The sequence below is a fragment of the Molothrus ater genome, chromosome 3 (assembly GCF_012460135.2).
Source record: "Molothrus ater isolate BHLD 08-10-18 breed brown headed cowbird chromosome 3, BPBGC_Mater_1.1, whole genome shotgun sequence".
Lineage (NCBI taxonomy): Eukaryota > Metazoa > Chordata > Aves > Passeriformes > Icteridae > Molothrus > Molothrus ater.
Window position 1 is genome coordinate 72,990,697 of NC_050480.2, and position 16,938 is coordinate 73,007,634.

The window sequence follows — 16,938 nt, forward strand, 5'->3', positions numbered from 1 at the left end:
CAGGTTTTCCCATCCCCTCACCTACCCCTCAGAGCATGATGTGAAGAGAGAAAAACTCAACCCAAAACTCCAACTGCACCCAGGAGAGGGGGCACAGGAAGTGATTTGATGGAACTGCCCAGCCAGGTCCATGGGACAGCCCTTTGCTCTGATCATCTGCCACACACAGATGTGGGGCACCCAGCCCCATTTCAGGTGGCAGCCTCTGCGCAATACCCAGGCTCTCGCTGAGGGTTTTTGGCTTTTCCTCCCTGGCACATGGCCCTGCTGCCCAGGCACAGACAAAAGAGAAGGCACTTGGATTTCAGAACTCAGCATGGATTTCCATGCTCAGCATGAAACCATGGCATTTCCCAGCAGTTTTAGTACAACACAAGTATGAGCCGGGCTGGTATTTATGATGTATCTGCCCCCTTAAAGTGGGTCCTGTGGGTTTTGATGGAACTACTATTGATACAATCACGACAAAAAACTCCTGTTAAGGCTGGAGAGCAAAGCCATGGCAGCCCCTCAGCATCCAAGGTGCTCTGCTCCTTTTGCCCAGATGCAGCCCTTGGCACCAGCATTCCCAGGAGCTCCGGTGAGCACTCCCAGAGCACAGGTGACTCTCCCCAAATACCACTTTAGTGCCTGTGGGATAAGGGCTTAAACTGCAAAAGGAGCTGTTTGTTTTGCAAGGGGAGTGTGATGGATAAATCACTGCCCAGTGAGAGCTGTGCAGCCAAGGGCTGGGTTAAAACCCCCTGGGTGCAAACGCACTCAGGAGTCACTGGCACTCAAACTTGAGCAGAAGTTTCAAGGCTTGGGTTTGCTTTTAACCAGAACTGGATTTTGCCTTTGCAGCCTTTTCCTCATGGGTATGCCAACCATCAGCCAACAAGCAAAGAGGATGTGGCTCCATCTGCCAGTGCTGATCAGATGTGAGGGCACTGGGATCAATGCAGCTCTGCCAGGATGAAGCCACATCAAGCCCTTTTCCATATGAATCCTTCTCTCTGCCAGAGGATACTGATTTCCCTCCTATCATTGGATTTAAGTATGATGTAAAAAAAAAAAAAGGGGGGGGCAACACATGGTTAGAAAAGCCCCCTATTTTAAGATAATTAAAAATAAAATTTTCCTTTAAAAAAAAAATCTGTGATTCTTGGGAAGTATTTCTAGGCCAGAAGCACCCCTGGTGACCAGGGTTAAACAGGGCATAAAGTAATTTTGCTCCCAACTTTTCCTGAAGGCAATGGTTTGAGCACAAACTCAAAGAATCTCTGGATAAGGCACACACACCAGTCAGTCCCTGTCCCAACTGGGCAAGTTCCCCCAGATCCCAGCCCCAGTGCTTCTAAGTCAAATGAGATCACTCTGCAAGTTTCCCTAGTCCTGTGCAATTACATTCCCAAGTCAGAGAGGAGGGAGCCAGTTAAGCATGGATACATAGTCCTTTTCAAATGCTTAATATTTCTAGTTTCACTGTAATTATATCCTGCAGATAAAAATGGTGCTCAAGGTCAAACAAATCCTCCAGGAGAATGTGCACTGCATGGAAACTGTTTGGGTTTTTTTTAACTGGAAAGGTTGTATAAATACTGCAGATTGAGAACCTATAATTATCCATTAAAATCACTCTGAGACTGCTGAATTAATATTTGTCCATGTTCAATCTCTAGTCTCATAAAGTTTACATGTGCCCAAAAATCAGCTCAGGCAGGAGGCAACTGATCAGAAATACATTTTTCTGGGCCTTTCCTTTAGCATTAGAGCGTGATGTTCTTTGGAGAAGCAGCTCCAGGGATGGGGGCTGGGCTGGGCCACCATTATCCTGCAGCCAGGGCCCCACCAACCTCTCCAAAGGCAGGATTCACTGCTCCATGCCCTCTACAGACACATCCCTGTGTTGCCCCAACAGTGCAGGGCTGCAACAACTCAGCTGAGAGAACCTGGGAAAGGCTTTTACACCCACCACTCCCATTCAGAATCATGCAATCATTAAGGGTGGAAAAGGTTATATCCCTACCATCAACCCCACATCACCATCAAATTCACCATTAAACTGTCTCCTCAAGTGCCATGTCCACACAGTCTTTGAACACTTCCAGGGATGGTGACTACACTTCCCTGTGCAGAGCTTTACAACTCTTTCTTCCGGTGACTTTTTTCCCCAAATATTTAACCTAAACCTCTACACATTTGCAGCAGCTCTGATGGTTGCTGCCCAAGACTAATCCCACTGTTTGGTGCAACCTCCAAATCTGCCTGGGGATGGAGAGGCAGCCCTTGCAGTCATCATGCAGGGATTCATAAAGGGGACACTGGTGGCTTTTGCTCTGGAAATACTCTGGGAGCAAGGAGCAATGTGAGAGCCAAGGCCCACAGCTCACTGGGGGGGATCAGCACAGTTCCCCACCCGAGCCCCCAGCTCCACTCTCCTCCAGCCCTGCCTTGCTCATACCCATCCCCCTGGAGCAGCCCCAGGCAGGGAGCTGCCTCCCCTGACTCCTTAGAGAAGCAGAAGGAGGATCCAACTCCATCCTTTGCCCTGCCTTTGTCCTCCAGAGGTCGTTTGCCCAGGAATAGAACAGGAGACACTTGGCACACTTGGCACAGGCCCCAGCACCTCTGGGCTTCTCTTGGGGGGATGAGGTTTGCTCCCCCACCAAACACTCCTGGTCCAGGGGTGCCCACAGCCAGGACAGCCAGGTTGGGTTCCCAAATGGGTGAAACCATGGACAGCATCACTGCCAGCAGCAGCAGCCTCTGTGCTCCCCCCAAATCTTCCCCTCTTGTTTATCCTTGTGATCCAGGCCATGGAACTGCAGCAACTGAGCCACTGCTTTTGTCCCCAGCACCAGCAAAGCCATCACTGGGCTCAGGACAAAAGCCCCAGCAGTGGGCACTGCCCCAGAATTGGGGTTGGGGTGAAGAGTTGCAAGACCCAACCTGTCACGCTACTCTCCATCAGCCACCTCCAGACCCGAGGTGGGTGACATCTGTCTGTTCCCTGCAACTCTGGATGAAAAATACCCACAAGAACTGGGAGCCACTGGCATTACCACCCCTGGGACACAGGACCACAGGAGCAGGTCTCAGGACACCTTTTTGGCGGAGGCTCACAAGAGCCACCAGCCAGCAGGGGCTGCCAGGAGCTATACATATCTTCCTTGGATGTGAACTGCCCATGAACCCTCACCACAAATATTTGGAGGAAGGGGAGGGGGTAAAGGAAACAAAAACATTTTAAAAAATTGTCTCAGCAGTGAGAAAAACTATCAAACGACCAAAGGCAATTGAAAAATTAGGTACTTCCAAAGCTTGGTAACTTTATAACTGATGTGGAATCTGGCAGCTCGAGCACTGCTGTGCCAACCTCCTTCCCCAGCCAGCTGTGCTGAAGGCAAAGGGCAGAGGAAATCCACAAACCCTCGTTCTGACCCCTCCTCACCCACTCAGGGACCTCAGCCTCCCCAAATGCTGACAGGGAGAAAACCCATGGCATGGACTTGATCCTTCCTCTTCCCCCCACCTCCATCTCTCAGCATCCCCCTGGAGCCCTGGAGGCAGGTACATCATTAGCATATATTTACATGCATGCTGAGGTAGGGGACATGGGTTTTCCTCTTGGATGCATGGATGTAAAGCCAGAGGAGCTCTGCAGGTGTCAAGGGGGTACATGAGACTTGCAGACCCCACGCTTTCTCCCCTGAGCTGCCACCAGCCCCAGCCTGAGGATGCAGAGCAGGCTCTGTGGGCAGGGATGGAGGGAGGCTGAGGGGTTATCCCAGTGGATCTGTCACTGTTTTCCATGGACACATTCACTTCCTACTGATGCACTTGGGGGGAAGGGGCTGTTGAACCTCACCAAGGCTTTTCTGATCTTTGAAATCAATTGGATCTCAGTAGAGTTCTTTGAGGTGACCTCCTCCCTGCCCTGGCCAGGCTCAGCCCTCCCAGCAGAACACCCCTGCCATGGAGGAAACTGGATCTATGTAGGAAAAACCCCATGTTTCCAGCAGGGATTTACCTCCTCCAAAAGCAAACTACCAACACTAATAAGCACTGATGCTTACACACCAACACCCTGGCCACAAGAAAAAAACAAACCATCAAACACAAACTCTGTGCAAATACATCTCTGGTCTAAGCCAAGCCACCCAGCAAAGCCAAAGTTTGGTACCAAAACCCACAGAGGTGAAGCAGCAAAGCCTCCCAGCATCCAAAGCACACTCTGGCATGGATGAAGAGCTTCTCTGGTTTAAAGGTAATTTATTAACTCAGCTCCTGAGTTACTAAAACCCTTTCAGCACACGTCAAAGCAGCCCACTTCACATAGCAGTCCCTGAGGGGAGCGCTCAGCCCTCTGTCATGGGAAAGGTCTGTTCCTGGAGGATCCAGCTCCCTTAATGGAGCAGGGAGCAGCCAGCACTCCAGGGAGGGACACAGCTCCCTGGGAAATCGATGCCAAAGGAAGACAGGGTGGAGCTTAGTGCTTTTATAGAGATTATTTGGAAAGAGAAGAACCCGAGTGAAATGGCTCTTCCCTAGGGAACTTAGGACCTTTGTTTCTCTCCAGACATGCTCAGGATGGCAGTGTGACTTGCAGGCCTGATGCTGGGTTCCCAGTATGCCTTGGAAACACAGTTTTGTGCAGGAAAGGGAGGGGACTCGCCCACCAGTACCTCCTGCAAGACACAGACAACAAAGCCAGCGCTTCCGACCATGTGGAGTGGAGGCACCTCCAGCGAATGCCTCCCAGGGCCACTCCCATCTTTCTAAGAGCACAAGCTCTGCTTCACACCTGACTCTTTTAGCCTCTGGTTCTCCCTCTTTCCTGTCTCTGCCAGCAGACTCACAAACCTCTCCACACTGGAAACAGGTCTGGACCAAGTGATTACAACCCACACCAGCCACAGGTTCTCCACCCCCTGCCTTCCCCCAGGGATCCCTTATTTTTCCACCAGGAAACTCAGGGCAGCAATTTGAAGACTGCCAGAAAAACTCATTTGACTCAAGAAAAGAGCATTTCTATCTCACCTCCATCCCACTGCCACAGCCAGAGGGTGATGCTGACCTGATCCCTCTGCTGCAGACACCACTCCACCTCCCCCCACCCCAGGTCATCATTCTGACCAAGACAATTTTGGCTAGACATTTTCCAAAACCTTTGGGAAAGAAGTTGTCAGCTCCACTTAGGCAAGCCAAGTGTATCAGGCAGAGCTCAGAGGCTGGGGAGACATTCCCAAGGCACAGAGATGGTGGCAGCCTCAGTCTCAGAGGGGCACCCCCCATCCCTCTTGGGGTCATGGCCAGGGTGGCCCAGGGAAGACAGGGGACACCTGCTCTGAGCTTGGCATTTGGGAAGGCACACACCAAAATGTGTATGTGTGTATATATCTATATATATATTTTATATATATATATTTATATTTATATATATATATAAAATGGGCAGGACTGCTAAGCAAGACCAGGAGGGACAGGGAGAGCTGCAGAAATTGCTACCTGCAGCCACACGTCTCCACGACCATGTCCTCATACTGTTTGTAAACCACGTTGTTCCCAGAGTCAATGTAGAGGATGCTGATGGGGCTGAGCTTGGAGGGCACGCAGCAGCTGGGGGGGGTGGACTCGGGGTCCATGGAGTTCATCAGGGTCTGGATGATGGCGTGGTTGGTGGGCTCCAGGTGGGAGCGCAGCGGGAAGTCGCAGACCCCCTCGCAGTGATAGGCCTCGTAATCCAGGGGGGCGATTATCCAGTCATCCCAGCCCAGCTCCTTGAAGTTCACGTGCAGGGGCTTCCTGCTGCAGCGCGTCTTCGCCTTCTTGCCGTGGCCTCTGCCCCCAGAGCGGGCCGCAATGGTGGTCCTCCTCTTCCTGCGCCTGAGGAACACCTCCTGCCCGGGATCGGGGGGCTCCAGGAAGGGGGGGCTGCCCAGGGCCTTGATCTTATCCCGGATCTCCTTGAAGAGGTTCTCCTTCCTCTGGGTGCGGGAGAAGGCCACGAGCAGGGCTCGCTCGTGGGGCTGCGGCCGGGGCTTGCCGAAGCCCAGCTGCCGGGGGGGCAGCGGCTGCCCAGAGCCATCCGACACCACCCGCAGCTGGAAGCACAGCAGCTCCCCCGGGGGCGAGCTCTCCCTCTGATCCCGCAAGGCCTCCCGGACATCAAACACCTCCCATCTGGAGGAGCCCGCGTCCAGAATGTCCGCGGCGCGGGAGTCCAGCAGCCGGGGCTCCTCGCCGTCCCGGGCGGGGCAGGTGGCGAGCAGGAGGTGGTGGAAGGAGCCCTCGGGGGACAGGGCCAGGCTCCGGTTCTCGGGCACGGAGCGCAGGATCCGCAGCTCCGCGCCCGTCACCTCCTCTGCCTCAGGCAGGCTGGAGATGTCAAAGAGGTACCGCTGCTCCGAGGCCGACGGGGAGGCATCTGGAAGAGATAACACAGAGAGAAAAAAAAAAAAGGGAAAAAAAGATTTAAATATCAGCAAGCCAAAGCCAAGCGCCCATTAGGGAGGTGCAAGTGACGCAGAGGTAATGGGGGAGATCTCGCTGTGCAGCACGGCTTCCTGAGCATCCCAGCGGAACACAGGCTGTGTGCCCTGCATCCAGGAGCGTCACTCTGCCTGGGGGCACCGAAAACAAATGGAAGGAGAAGGTACAGAGGGAGGGAGGAATCAATTCAAACAAGTGGCTTCTCATCAGCACTCTTCTCCACATCCTGAGGAGGCTTCTCTGCTTCCTCCCAGGTGTTCCAGTGACCCCAGATGCAACACTATTCTGATTTGGCACGGAAGCCACACCTGAACCTGTGCAGCACATTGCCAGCCCCAATCGGCAGTTTGTCACCTATTTCTTCTGCCCCAAGTGTCACTCACATACACATGCTGTTAAAAATTCCACTTTCCCCTCGCAGACAGTCACAGGCACACAGGTCTGATAGAGGCAACCAGAGCGGCTGAAAGCGAGCCCAGCCTCAGTTTGGCACTATTTTTAGTGCATCCAAAGACCTGACACAGACTTGTGCAGTTTCTGGCACTGAATAAATATACTCAATGTGAATTAAAAAAGAAGCACCAAAGGAGGTGGAGCTGGGAAGAAGAGGTGAATTGAGTTCTGGGAGGGTTGATTTTTTTGTTTTCTCCCTCGTTAACGAGAAACCTGACCTGGGCATGCTGCAAACATCTCTGCTGTGCCCGGAGCGCCCCGACCCGCTGCCGGCAGAGCCTGCCCGACCCCTCCCGCCCCGCACCCGCCCACCCCCGCCGGCAGCGCCGCTCGGCGCAGCCTGCGCTGCCCGCGGGGGGAAACTGCTTCTCCCTGTCATTCGCTGCTGCTGCTGCTATTATTATCATTAACAGTACTATTATTATTCATTATGGTTATTAAAATTACTATTTGAAAAGCAGATCTAAAATTCCTATGAGAAGCAGATAAGAGCAGATAAGGAGATCTCTTTGAAGAGTTCATCTGGTTTCGTTTTGCGCTGAAACTTCCCAGGACCTGTGCTTAGCTTTCGCCCAGCACTCACAAGCCGAGCACTGCCCACCCTTCCACCGGAGCATCCTCCTCCCGGTCCCGCCTCGCTCCCCCGACGTTTCCCCATCAGTTTCCAGTAAACCTCCTCCCGCAAAGGCTGCCGGCAGGATACGGCCCGTTCTGGGTGTGGGAATGGGACTGGGGGGGCTCTCCCACCAGCGACAGGGACGGGGTGCGGCTGGCGCTGCTTTTCAGTTTGCCTTTTCATTTTATTCGATCAGGAATGTATTACTTTCCCCCCCCAGCCGTGCGAACTTGGCCGGCAGGGCGCGAAGTACATATATACACGTATTTGTTAAAAGTTTATCATTAGGTGCGTATATGCTTATTATTATTATTATTATTATTATTATTATTATTATTATTATTATTATTATTATTATTAGATTCGCGGGTATGAAGAGGGCAAAAGAGGGCGAAGAGGAGGAAGGGGACCGCGATGCCGAGCTCAGCCGGCGGCGTTAGCGGGAGTCGCTACCTGCAGAAATCGCTAACCCAGTCGCTCCGGAGCGCCGCGGCCGCCCGGGACCGAGCACCCCCCGGGACACCGCGGCTGCGCTCCCTCCCTGGCCCAGCCCGGCCCGCCGCGGTGCCCCGCGGAGTTTTTCGGGCTGCAAAGGCTCTGGCAGGACGGGGGATGCGGCGCGGAGAAGCTTCTCTCAAAGGGCGCCGCCCGCCCCGGCCCCGCATCAGGTGGCGGCAGGTCCCGAGAGCCCCGCACCGCCGCTCACGCCGTCCTGGCCGGCTGCACCTCGCACCCCGTCCCGAACCGCATCCCCAGCACCAAGCGCCATCCTCGACACCGACTGCGTGTGCAACCCCATGGCCACCCCAGAGCGCCGCTCTGCGCCACGCTCATCTCCGCCGGCCTTCACCGGTGCCAGGCACAAATCTTTTGCTGCCCCCATCGTCAACCCTCCTAACCGTATGCTCATGCACAGCCCCACTCCCAGCCCTGTCCTCGCCCTCACTGCCACGCTCAGATTCGCGCACGGCTTCGTTCCCGTTAAACAACCGGGATGCGCAGCCCCTATCCCGTGAAGCCCCTGCAAGCACCCCGTGCGGAAACCAGCGCACAATCCTATCCCGGGCACAGCCCTGTGCTCAGACCAACATGTGAGCATCCTCTCCGTGTGCCACCACGTCCCCAAACTCACGCTCAGAGTGATGCACAACCCCGTGTATCCATCCCCACATGCACACAGGAGCCGATCCCCACACGCCTGCACCGTCTCCGTCCCCAAGCCGCATCCTCATGCCCAAGCCCATTCCGAAGCCCGGGCATCGACTTCTCTCCCGCCCGACGGCGGAGCCCCGGCGGGGCGGCCGTTCCGCGCTCGCCGGCCCGGCCGCGGCTGCCCCGCACTCACCGCTGCGCGCCCGCTCCGCGAAGCCCGTCACGGTGTCGGCGCGGCGGCCGGGGGCGCGGCGGGCGGCCAGGCGCTGGTACAGGGCCACCATGTAATGATGCGGCACCACCGTGCCGTTGCGGAGAGCCCCGTCCCTCCGCGGCGGGGAGGAGAAGGGGGAGGCGGCGGCGGCGGAGGAGGAGGAGGCGGAGGAAGGCGCGGCTGCCGAGGGTCGCTGGGGAGCGGCCGCTGACGGGCCGCGCACGGCGGCGGCCTCCAGCCCGCGGCGAAGGCGGCAGGCGCCCAGCAGGCAGAGGCAGAGGGCGGCGGCGGCGGCGCGGAGGCGCATGGCGGCGGCCCGGGGCTCGGCGCGGAGCTGCTGCCGCCGCCGCTCCCCGCCCGCTTTTGAACATCGTCTTCGCCGCCGCCGCCGCCGCCGCCGCCGCCACCGCCGCGGCCGCGGCCGCCCGCCGCCCGGGGGCGCCCCCTGCCGGCCGCTCGCCCCTCCCCGCCCGAGCGCCGCCCGCGCTCGCACCCGCCCCGCCCGCCCCGGCAGGTGTGAGAGCCCCCCGGAGCCCCCTCGGGCTCCGCCCCGCCCGCCCCGGCAGGTGAGAGACCCCCGGATTCTCCCTTAGACCTCGCCCCGCCTGTCCCAGCAGGTGAGATAGCCCCGGATCCCCTCTGGACCTCGCCCCGCCTCCTCCGCCAGGTGAGGAAGCCCCGGACCCTCCATCGGATCCCGCCCCGTGTCCCCCGGCAGGTGAGAGATCCCTCAAGGCTCCGGGCCAGCACCCGGTGAGGGCACCCACACCCCTCGTTTGGCGGGGGGAGCCGCGTCCCACAGCCCCGTGCCAAGGCGTCACCCCAGCCTGGCTGTGGGGTGGAATGGGGCTGTGTTTGACTGTGGAAGGCGACCCCAGTTCGGATGGCGGGAGGTTGGGGGGCACTACCACCTCTGTTAGCCGGGGTCATATTTCGGAGCGGGGACTGACCGGGAGACCACCGAAGACTGGACCGGGAAACTTCTCCCGGTATTGGAGCGGCTCACTCAGCACCTCGTACGGGGGCGGGGGTCCCGGTCCTACACTGGAGATGGGGCCTGTCCCGGCTCTGTTTCGAACGGAGGAACCGCCACCCCATGTTTCGGGCAGACCCCTTTTCCCCGACACTGGACCGCGGGGGTGATGCCGGCGGCGGGGCCGGGCCGGGAGCGGCGGGGGGAGCCGGAGCGACCCGCTGTGGGGCGGCCCCGGGGCCCAGGCTCCCCCCGCACCGCTCCGAGATGCCCCGGGCTGCCCCGAGCCTCCATCGGCCCCGGTAATTCCGCCTCGGGAGTCCGACACCGGAGCAAAACAAAGACCCAGCCGGGCTGCGGGCTGATGTTTTCCCTCGCGCGGAGGGTTTCCTTGGTAAAATTCAGATGTTTCCTTGGGTCTCGATTAAAATAACAAAGTGGGGTATTTACTAGGATGTTATTTCAAGTCTCTTAAGTCCCTGGTTATGTCTGTTGCGATTTCTCCACAAATACAAAAACAAGCGCTGCGATGATTTATTTGAAAGAATGTAGGTGTTTCGCCAAAACAAACACGGCTTTTTTTTTTCTTCTCCCCCCCGAAACAATCGCTTCTCACAAGCATTTGTCACTGCAGCCTCTTGGATTTCTTTCTGCTATAATTTTACAGGTGTCCTGTCACAGCATTGTGAGCAGGTTTCTAATGCCAACCAGCGGCTTTGCTCGGTATGTACACACACACTGTGCAGAGACACGGACGGCACTCCCAGGACACCATCCCAAGAAAACCCCATCCCAACAAATTCCTGTCCCATGCACGCTAGATGGCCAGGCCTGAAGCCATTTGCACACCTTGCACAGCACTTGTGGAGTTTGCACAGCCTTTGCACAGGGCTTGCACAGCCTGTCCATGGGGTTGGCATGGCTTGCATGGCATTTGCACACCCAGTGTGTTCACACGGGGCCTTGCCCACACCAGCCCCCCCCAGCAGCTACTGACCCCCGGGAGCCTAACCCAGCTGGGGCAGGAGGCAGGGCAAGGGCTCGCAGAGGAAGGCTTCCTTAACTGTTATTCTTCTGTCAGTCCCTTATTAAATCCAGCCTGATGCTGTTCAGATAGTAAAGGTCATTTTTAAAAACCATCTGACAAGACCTCCCAGCCCTGAGGCCTCACTCCCCCCTGGCCAGGGTGCTGAGGCTCCACTCAGGAGCCCCTCCGGAACCAGAACATGGCAGCAGGGCTCAGAGCAATTCTTCCCAAAGATGAGAAGACTGAAAAGCACTTTCTGGTCCTGTCCCACTTTATCCCACCTCAAAGAGCAGCCCCAGGCTCCAAACTGTGCTCCTGATGCTCCCGCTGCAGCACATGGCAGCACTCAGTGCTGCCCAAGGGAGGGATCAAAAGGGTTAGCAAAAGGATGGAAGGATGGTGAGGTGGGAAGGACTGTTCCATGGGCAGACAAGTCTATCCATAAACCTCCGGGATTCTTGCAATGGTTTCTGGGGCATCCTGCCTGGAACCATGTCACACAGTCAGTTTTATGGGAAACAGTGAAAGGTACAAAAATGGTGAGTGTGGGCCCCAGTCCCACAACCCTTCAGCCTCAAGCCCCCAAGTCTGTACATCCTCCTGCAGGCTGGGGCACATGTAGCACACCTGTGGAACCCCAAGCTTCACCAAATTCCCTGGGACTGGAACTGTCACTGTCACTGCATTTTTGATCTGTATGTTTCAAAAATTAAAGTTACATTGATGCAACAGAAAGCTGTGCCTCCTGATTGTTCTTCCCCCACAACTTTTTTTTGCCCACAGATCAGTTCTCTTCTCAGCCCCCAGTGTGGGCACCAGGGCCAAATCCCTCCCTGCTGCGAGCTGGCAGAGCTGAACAGTGGGTTCCTGTGCATCAATTTGCACCACACCATCCTTGTCCCTGTGTGCAGCTGTCCCCATGACAGAGCCTTGTACTGCTGGGTGACAAGAGGCAGATCCCTGTGCTCATTGTCTATATGGAGACCCAGACACAGGCACACAGACCCCCACCCAACCCCAGTGACATGGACACACGTCTGGGAGCACCAGAAGGCACATGACACACAGACACACACACACACACACAGGTACCCCAACCCAAGCAGCAAATCCTGCCCAGCTGAGCCAGAGGGTAGATGTGAAACCCCACAGCTCATCCTCCCAGCCACACAGCGTCTATCGAGACGCACAGGCACTGACTTTCCCATCTGTTCTCCATTGCAGCCTCATTTAAACCCTTTTGGGCTTTCTTGAATTTCCATCAGCCCAGCCCAGACCAGCTGCAGGACCTTCCCAAGCCTCCTGAGCCCTGCACAGCAGCACAGCAGCTCCTGCCCCCAGCCCTTCCCTGTGCTGGGGATGGGCTCCCTTCTCTCCCCCTGCAAAACTTTTGTGCATAATTTCACCCTGGCAAAAAGCCACTTTCTACCAGCCCCCTTCCAAACCCAAATTAGCACGCTGCTGCAGCAGCAGAAATTGGAGAGGAAAGGCTGCAGTTTTATTTTACAACTCAATTAGCAAGTTTATACAGAAAAAAACACCCACATAACTGAGGGAGATTTTCTGTCCGTTCAGCTTCACCAGTAAATAGACTGGCTCTTCCTGAGGGCACTCCCCACTGCTGTGGGCACAGCAATGTGCTCCTGCCTGTGGGGCCCCTCAACCAATGGGCTGATCCTGGCTCCAGCCCTGCTCACTTGCTCCATCTCTCTTTGCTCTTACACTTAAGAATCCTCTAGGTATCTCTATCATGGGCTGAAAACACAGTTTTGAGACTGTCCTGACACCCTGTTCACAGAGTATTAAATCGGAAGTGTGCCAAAACCTAAGATGAAGATAAAGGGCCACATTTGCCCCTATTTTTTTCCCTAAGAACCAGTCCCAAGTAACATGAAGCCAATGGCTGTATGCCCAGGAGGGATCCTGACTCCTGAGACAGCTTGCACCATGTCCCACTACCGTCTCTCCCTTCCTTGACCAATAGACCCTTCTGGTCAGGTTTCTGGAAGGAAGGGGACAGTCTTCTCACTAAGCCAGTTTTATTATTGGGAACATTTTTTGCATGGTGATTGCTTCAGGGTCAGGAAGGAATAATTTGGGCTTGTCCCCTCTGTTGCAGTCCCCCTTCCTGAGGGGGGACTCCTTGTCCTTCTGCATTGTCCATGGCAGCTGGGGACCTTTGTGTGTGGAGCACTGAATCATCTCCATGCTCAGGGGTTGAGTCCTGGTCATGGTGAATCACCCTGCCACAGCTACCTCCTCTTGAACAGCTGTGGGCAAGGTCCCAGCCTGGCAGAAGGGCTGCCCTACTGATGCTCTTCAGCACAGGGGTGAATTTGATTTAACTAGAACCCCACGAGGCATGGAAGACCACTTCCCAAAGTAGGAAACTGAGGCAGAAGGGAAATCCTCAAGGAATAACCATGTGCCTCATGTCTCAGCTACATTCCCAGAGCTCTGCACCTTCCCTGTCATCAGCCCTTTCTACTGGAATAGAAATAAGCTGCAGTGACAAACCCCCTCCACACCTCAAAACTGGAGGTGTTTGCAGCTGTTAGCTGAGCCAGTGGGGCTCCACCAGATTTTCAAGTCTTAAGCAAGTTCAGTGATCAAACCATTGATGCCAGTGGCTGTTTGGAAGAGTGTGTTTTCATGTAGTGACCACACAAGCAGCCTCTTGGGGCTTCACTTAACAAATGTCTTCTAGCGAGATGGCTACAAGTGATGGCAGGGCCAGCTCAGCAAGTAGCTAAGCAACAGCATCGTTTTCTTTCCAAATCTTCCAGCAACTCCTTCCAAAACTTACTTAAACTGAGGCCAAGCTGAATTCTTTCTGATTGTCTGCTCAGGGATAGCCAGGGAAGATAAGACAAATCAAGGTACAAACTCCATGCATGAAACATCAGATGGATTCAAGGACCCCGTAGGCTGCTTTGCTCAGGCCCAGAGACCTGACGTCAGCTCAGTCTGGCTGCCTAAAGCTGTGCTTGTCTCACATCACTTTCTGTTTGAGCAGTTTGAGCACTGAGCTCTAGCTAGGGGACAGGAAATGCTTTGTGGAGAGTTCAATCCTTCTGGAAACAAAAAAGCTTCTTGAAAAAAGCTTTCCAATATCCCCTCAGGGAAAATTGTCCTATTCAGCATCTGGTTGACAGGGTCTGGCATAAGCAACCTGAAAATAGTGAGTCAAAACACAACTGAGCACTCTGTCAATTTAAAAAAAAATTTAAAAGCTGACTCTGCTTTTTGAAAAGTGCAGAGTCAGCAAGTAATTTGTCAATGCACCGTCACAGATGCTGGATCATGGTGATGGCTCACCCCAAGTGTCCTCACGGTGGTAATCTAGGCCAGCATCTGGTTGGAAGGGGTGGGATTCACTTCCCTTCAATTTTGGGTTCCTCTTCAGTCTAACTAATCACCTTCTTCCCATTACTAGTTCCTGGAGGGAGAGCAGTACCTCCAGAAAGCAGTTCCGGCAGGATGAACACAGAGCCCAGCTGAGACAGCTGTCACAGAGGTCAAGAAAGCTGTCAGCTGTCTCCTCCCCACCCCTGGATGAACATGCTACAAGGGGAAGCATTGCCCTACAGCTCTCCTCAAACTCTGCTCCATGATTCCTTATTCTTATGTATTAAATCCTTTGATCTCCACTCAGTCTTTTTTTCTCTCACCAGTTTCCCACATCACATCCTCCCCAACTTCTTGTCCTCCAGCTCCCAGTCCCTTTGTCAAGGCTCCTGAGATCTGGGGGGCATCAGGGAGGAGAAGGGGACACCTGGCTGGGAGAGTATTTGCCAGCAGATACCCAAAGGAACACCAGAAAAGGAACAGAGTACATCTCCCTGAAATTTCCAGTTCCCAGCTCCTCCCAGGAGATTCCTTCTCTGCCCTCTCCCCATCCCTTCCAGCCAGTGCTGCTCATGACTGCTGTGTCAGGCTCACTTCTCTGCCACTTGAGACAGAATTTCTCCATACAAAACCAAGTTCTTTGCTTTCCATTGCAATGCAAAGTCTTACCACCAACTCCAGTTATGGGTCATAACTCCAATAATAACTCCAGTTACCTCACTCATAACTTTCTGGGCGCAGCTGTTCACCACTATGAACATGGAAGGAAGGTGTCTGGGTTTTTTTTCCCCCCTTTAAGTTATCCTCCTATCCTTTGGTATTGTTGTTACCTTTTTTCTCTCATTCACTTCAGAGTTCTAATCCCATGCTTTTATTTTCTGCCACAGACCTGACAAATGGAACTAAATTCTGGCAAATCTGTTTTCCTGGACAGTTACTGGGGACACCAGCAAGCCCTGGGGGTCGGCTGAGGTGTGCTGAGGTTGGCTGAGGGCCAGAGAAGACCTGCCACCCTCAGCCCCAGCCCAGCACTCCTCTGTGCCTGCTGCTCTGATGGGCTGTGAGGAAGAGGAATGGAGGAAAGTGGGTGTATGGGTGGGGGAAAAGATGTGGTGCAAAGTCGTGTTTGATTGCAGCTTTGCATGGTCTGCATCACTCCCACCAAAGCTTGTCCCTGACCTCCCTGCCAGGGCAGCATGTCCTTCCATGACACACGTGGGGGGTTTGGCCCCACAGGAGAGATGGATCTCACCTGAGAGGCCCCACAGACACCAGCACACACCATGGGGCAAACTGAGCAGTTCACAAACCAGTTCTTACCACTGACACCTCCTGGTCTCCTACCCAGTTCTGCATTTGAACCCCACTATTTCTGCTTTCCTTTTCCATCTTGCCTTTTCAAACTTTTTTTGTTTTGTAAACAAAAATTCCTGCTGTGTGCCTCTTTCTCCTTCAGCTGCCGAGCAGCATGAGAAGCTCGGAAAAGAACCCATGCCACGGAGCCATCGCACCGTCCCAGCTCAGCAGAGACCGAGCATCCTCTGGCAGCCTGCGAGCCCTGGGAAGGGCTCTCCCAGGGCAGGAGCACCATCTCCTGGAGAAGGGATTTATAGCACTGCGGCTCCGTGGAAGAGTTTTCCGAGGCGCGGATGGAATGTGGAAGGCACTAGCAGTTCGGAAGGCACCCACTCTGGTTTCTCTCCGCGTAGGCTGTGAAATACTCATAAAGCAACCCTGTACAAGTGTGTCCAGTAAAAAGGAGGGAGATGGGAAACTGGCTGCAAATGGGAACACATTTTTTGGGCACACCCCTTTTTCTCTCTGCTGTGCATTAGACAGACTTGAGTGTGAGTTGCAGGATCAGGTGTTAAAGTTTTTACTATGGGTGTGTCAGGTGAAGTTGCATTTTATTGCACATTTGGGACTGTCTCAAAGAGTCATCGAGTTAATACAAAGAGCAAATCACATCTTACTTAAGGAAGGGTCCTTTGCAAAGTTTTGAGATGTAACTTAGAACAAGCTTTCTGCCTATGGATCTTTCCATTGGTAAATGCAATAAAAGGAGATACGTGCAATGCATTACATCCTGCAACCCCTGCAGATTTATTTAGTTCTCTCACTAAAGTTAAAGGCATGCCTCTGGACAGGGACAGCTGCATGGATGGAGCCAGTGACACACATCAGTGTGGAATGTCAAGTGCCCTGTTGGGCATGACCTTGATTGTGTGTTCTCAACTGCCTATCTCAGCTCTTTGCAGACAAGCTGGTGTAGGCTGACATCAGTATTTGGGGAGCATCTGTTTCTGCCTCAACAAGAAAGGCACAGACCTGTTATTTATAGTAGGACACAGAATGGTCCCAGGGCTGGAGCACCTCTCCTATGGAGACAGACTGAGAGAGCTGGGGCTGTTCAGGCTGGAGAAGAGAAGGCTCTGGGGAGACCTCACTGCAGCCTTACAGTACTTACAAGAGGCTTATAGAAAAGAAACAGAGCCATTTTTTATATGTGTAGACACAGACAGGACAAGGGGGAATAGTTCTAAACTAAAAGAGGAGAGATTTAGCTTGCATGATAGGAAGAAATTCTTTATTGTGTGGGTGGTGAGCCACAGCCACAGGTTGCCCAGAGAAGCTGTGGATGTCCTATCCCAGGAAGTGTACAGGTCAGGTTGGATGGGACC

General features: G+C 54.3%; 1 protein-coding gene across 1 annotated transcript; it reads right to left on the minus strand.

Moving 5' to 3' along the window:
* Nucleotides 1-5,441: 5,441 nt before the first annotated feature.
* GDF7 (growth differentiation factor 7) lies at nt 5,442-9,216 on the minus strand. Its single transcript, XM_036380859.2, has 2 exons — nt 8,889-9,216; nt 5,442-6,409 (listed from the first exon to the last, which is right to left on the minus strand). The coding sequence occupies exons 1-2, from the start codon at nt 9,214-9,216 to the stop codon at nt 5,487-5,489; spliced, it is 1,251 nt and encodes a 416-aa protein (XP_036236752.1). The 3' UTR covers nt 5,442-5,486.
* Between the last annotated feature and the right edge of the window lie 7,722 nt (nt 9,217-16,938).

Coding starts and splice junctions, on each gene's coding strand:
- GDF7 (XM_036380859.2), bottom strand. CDS start 9,216: ATGCGCCTCCGCGCCGCCGCCGCCGCCCTCTGCCTCTGCCTGCTGGGC. Junction 6,410..8,888: donor CGCGGAGCGGGCGCGCAGCG/GTGAGTGCGGGG, acceptor TATCTCTTCCAG/ATGCCTCCCCGTCGGCCTCG.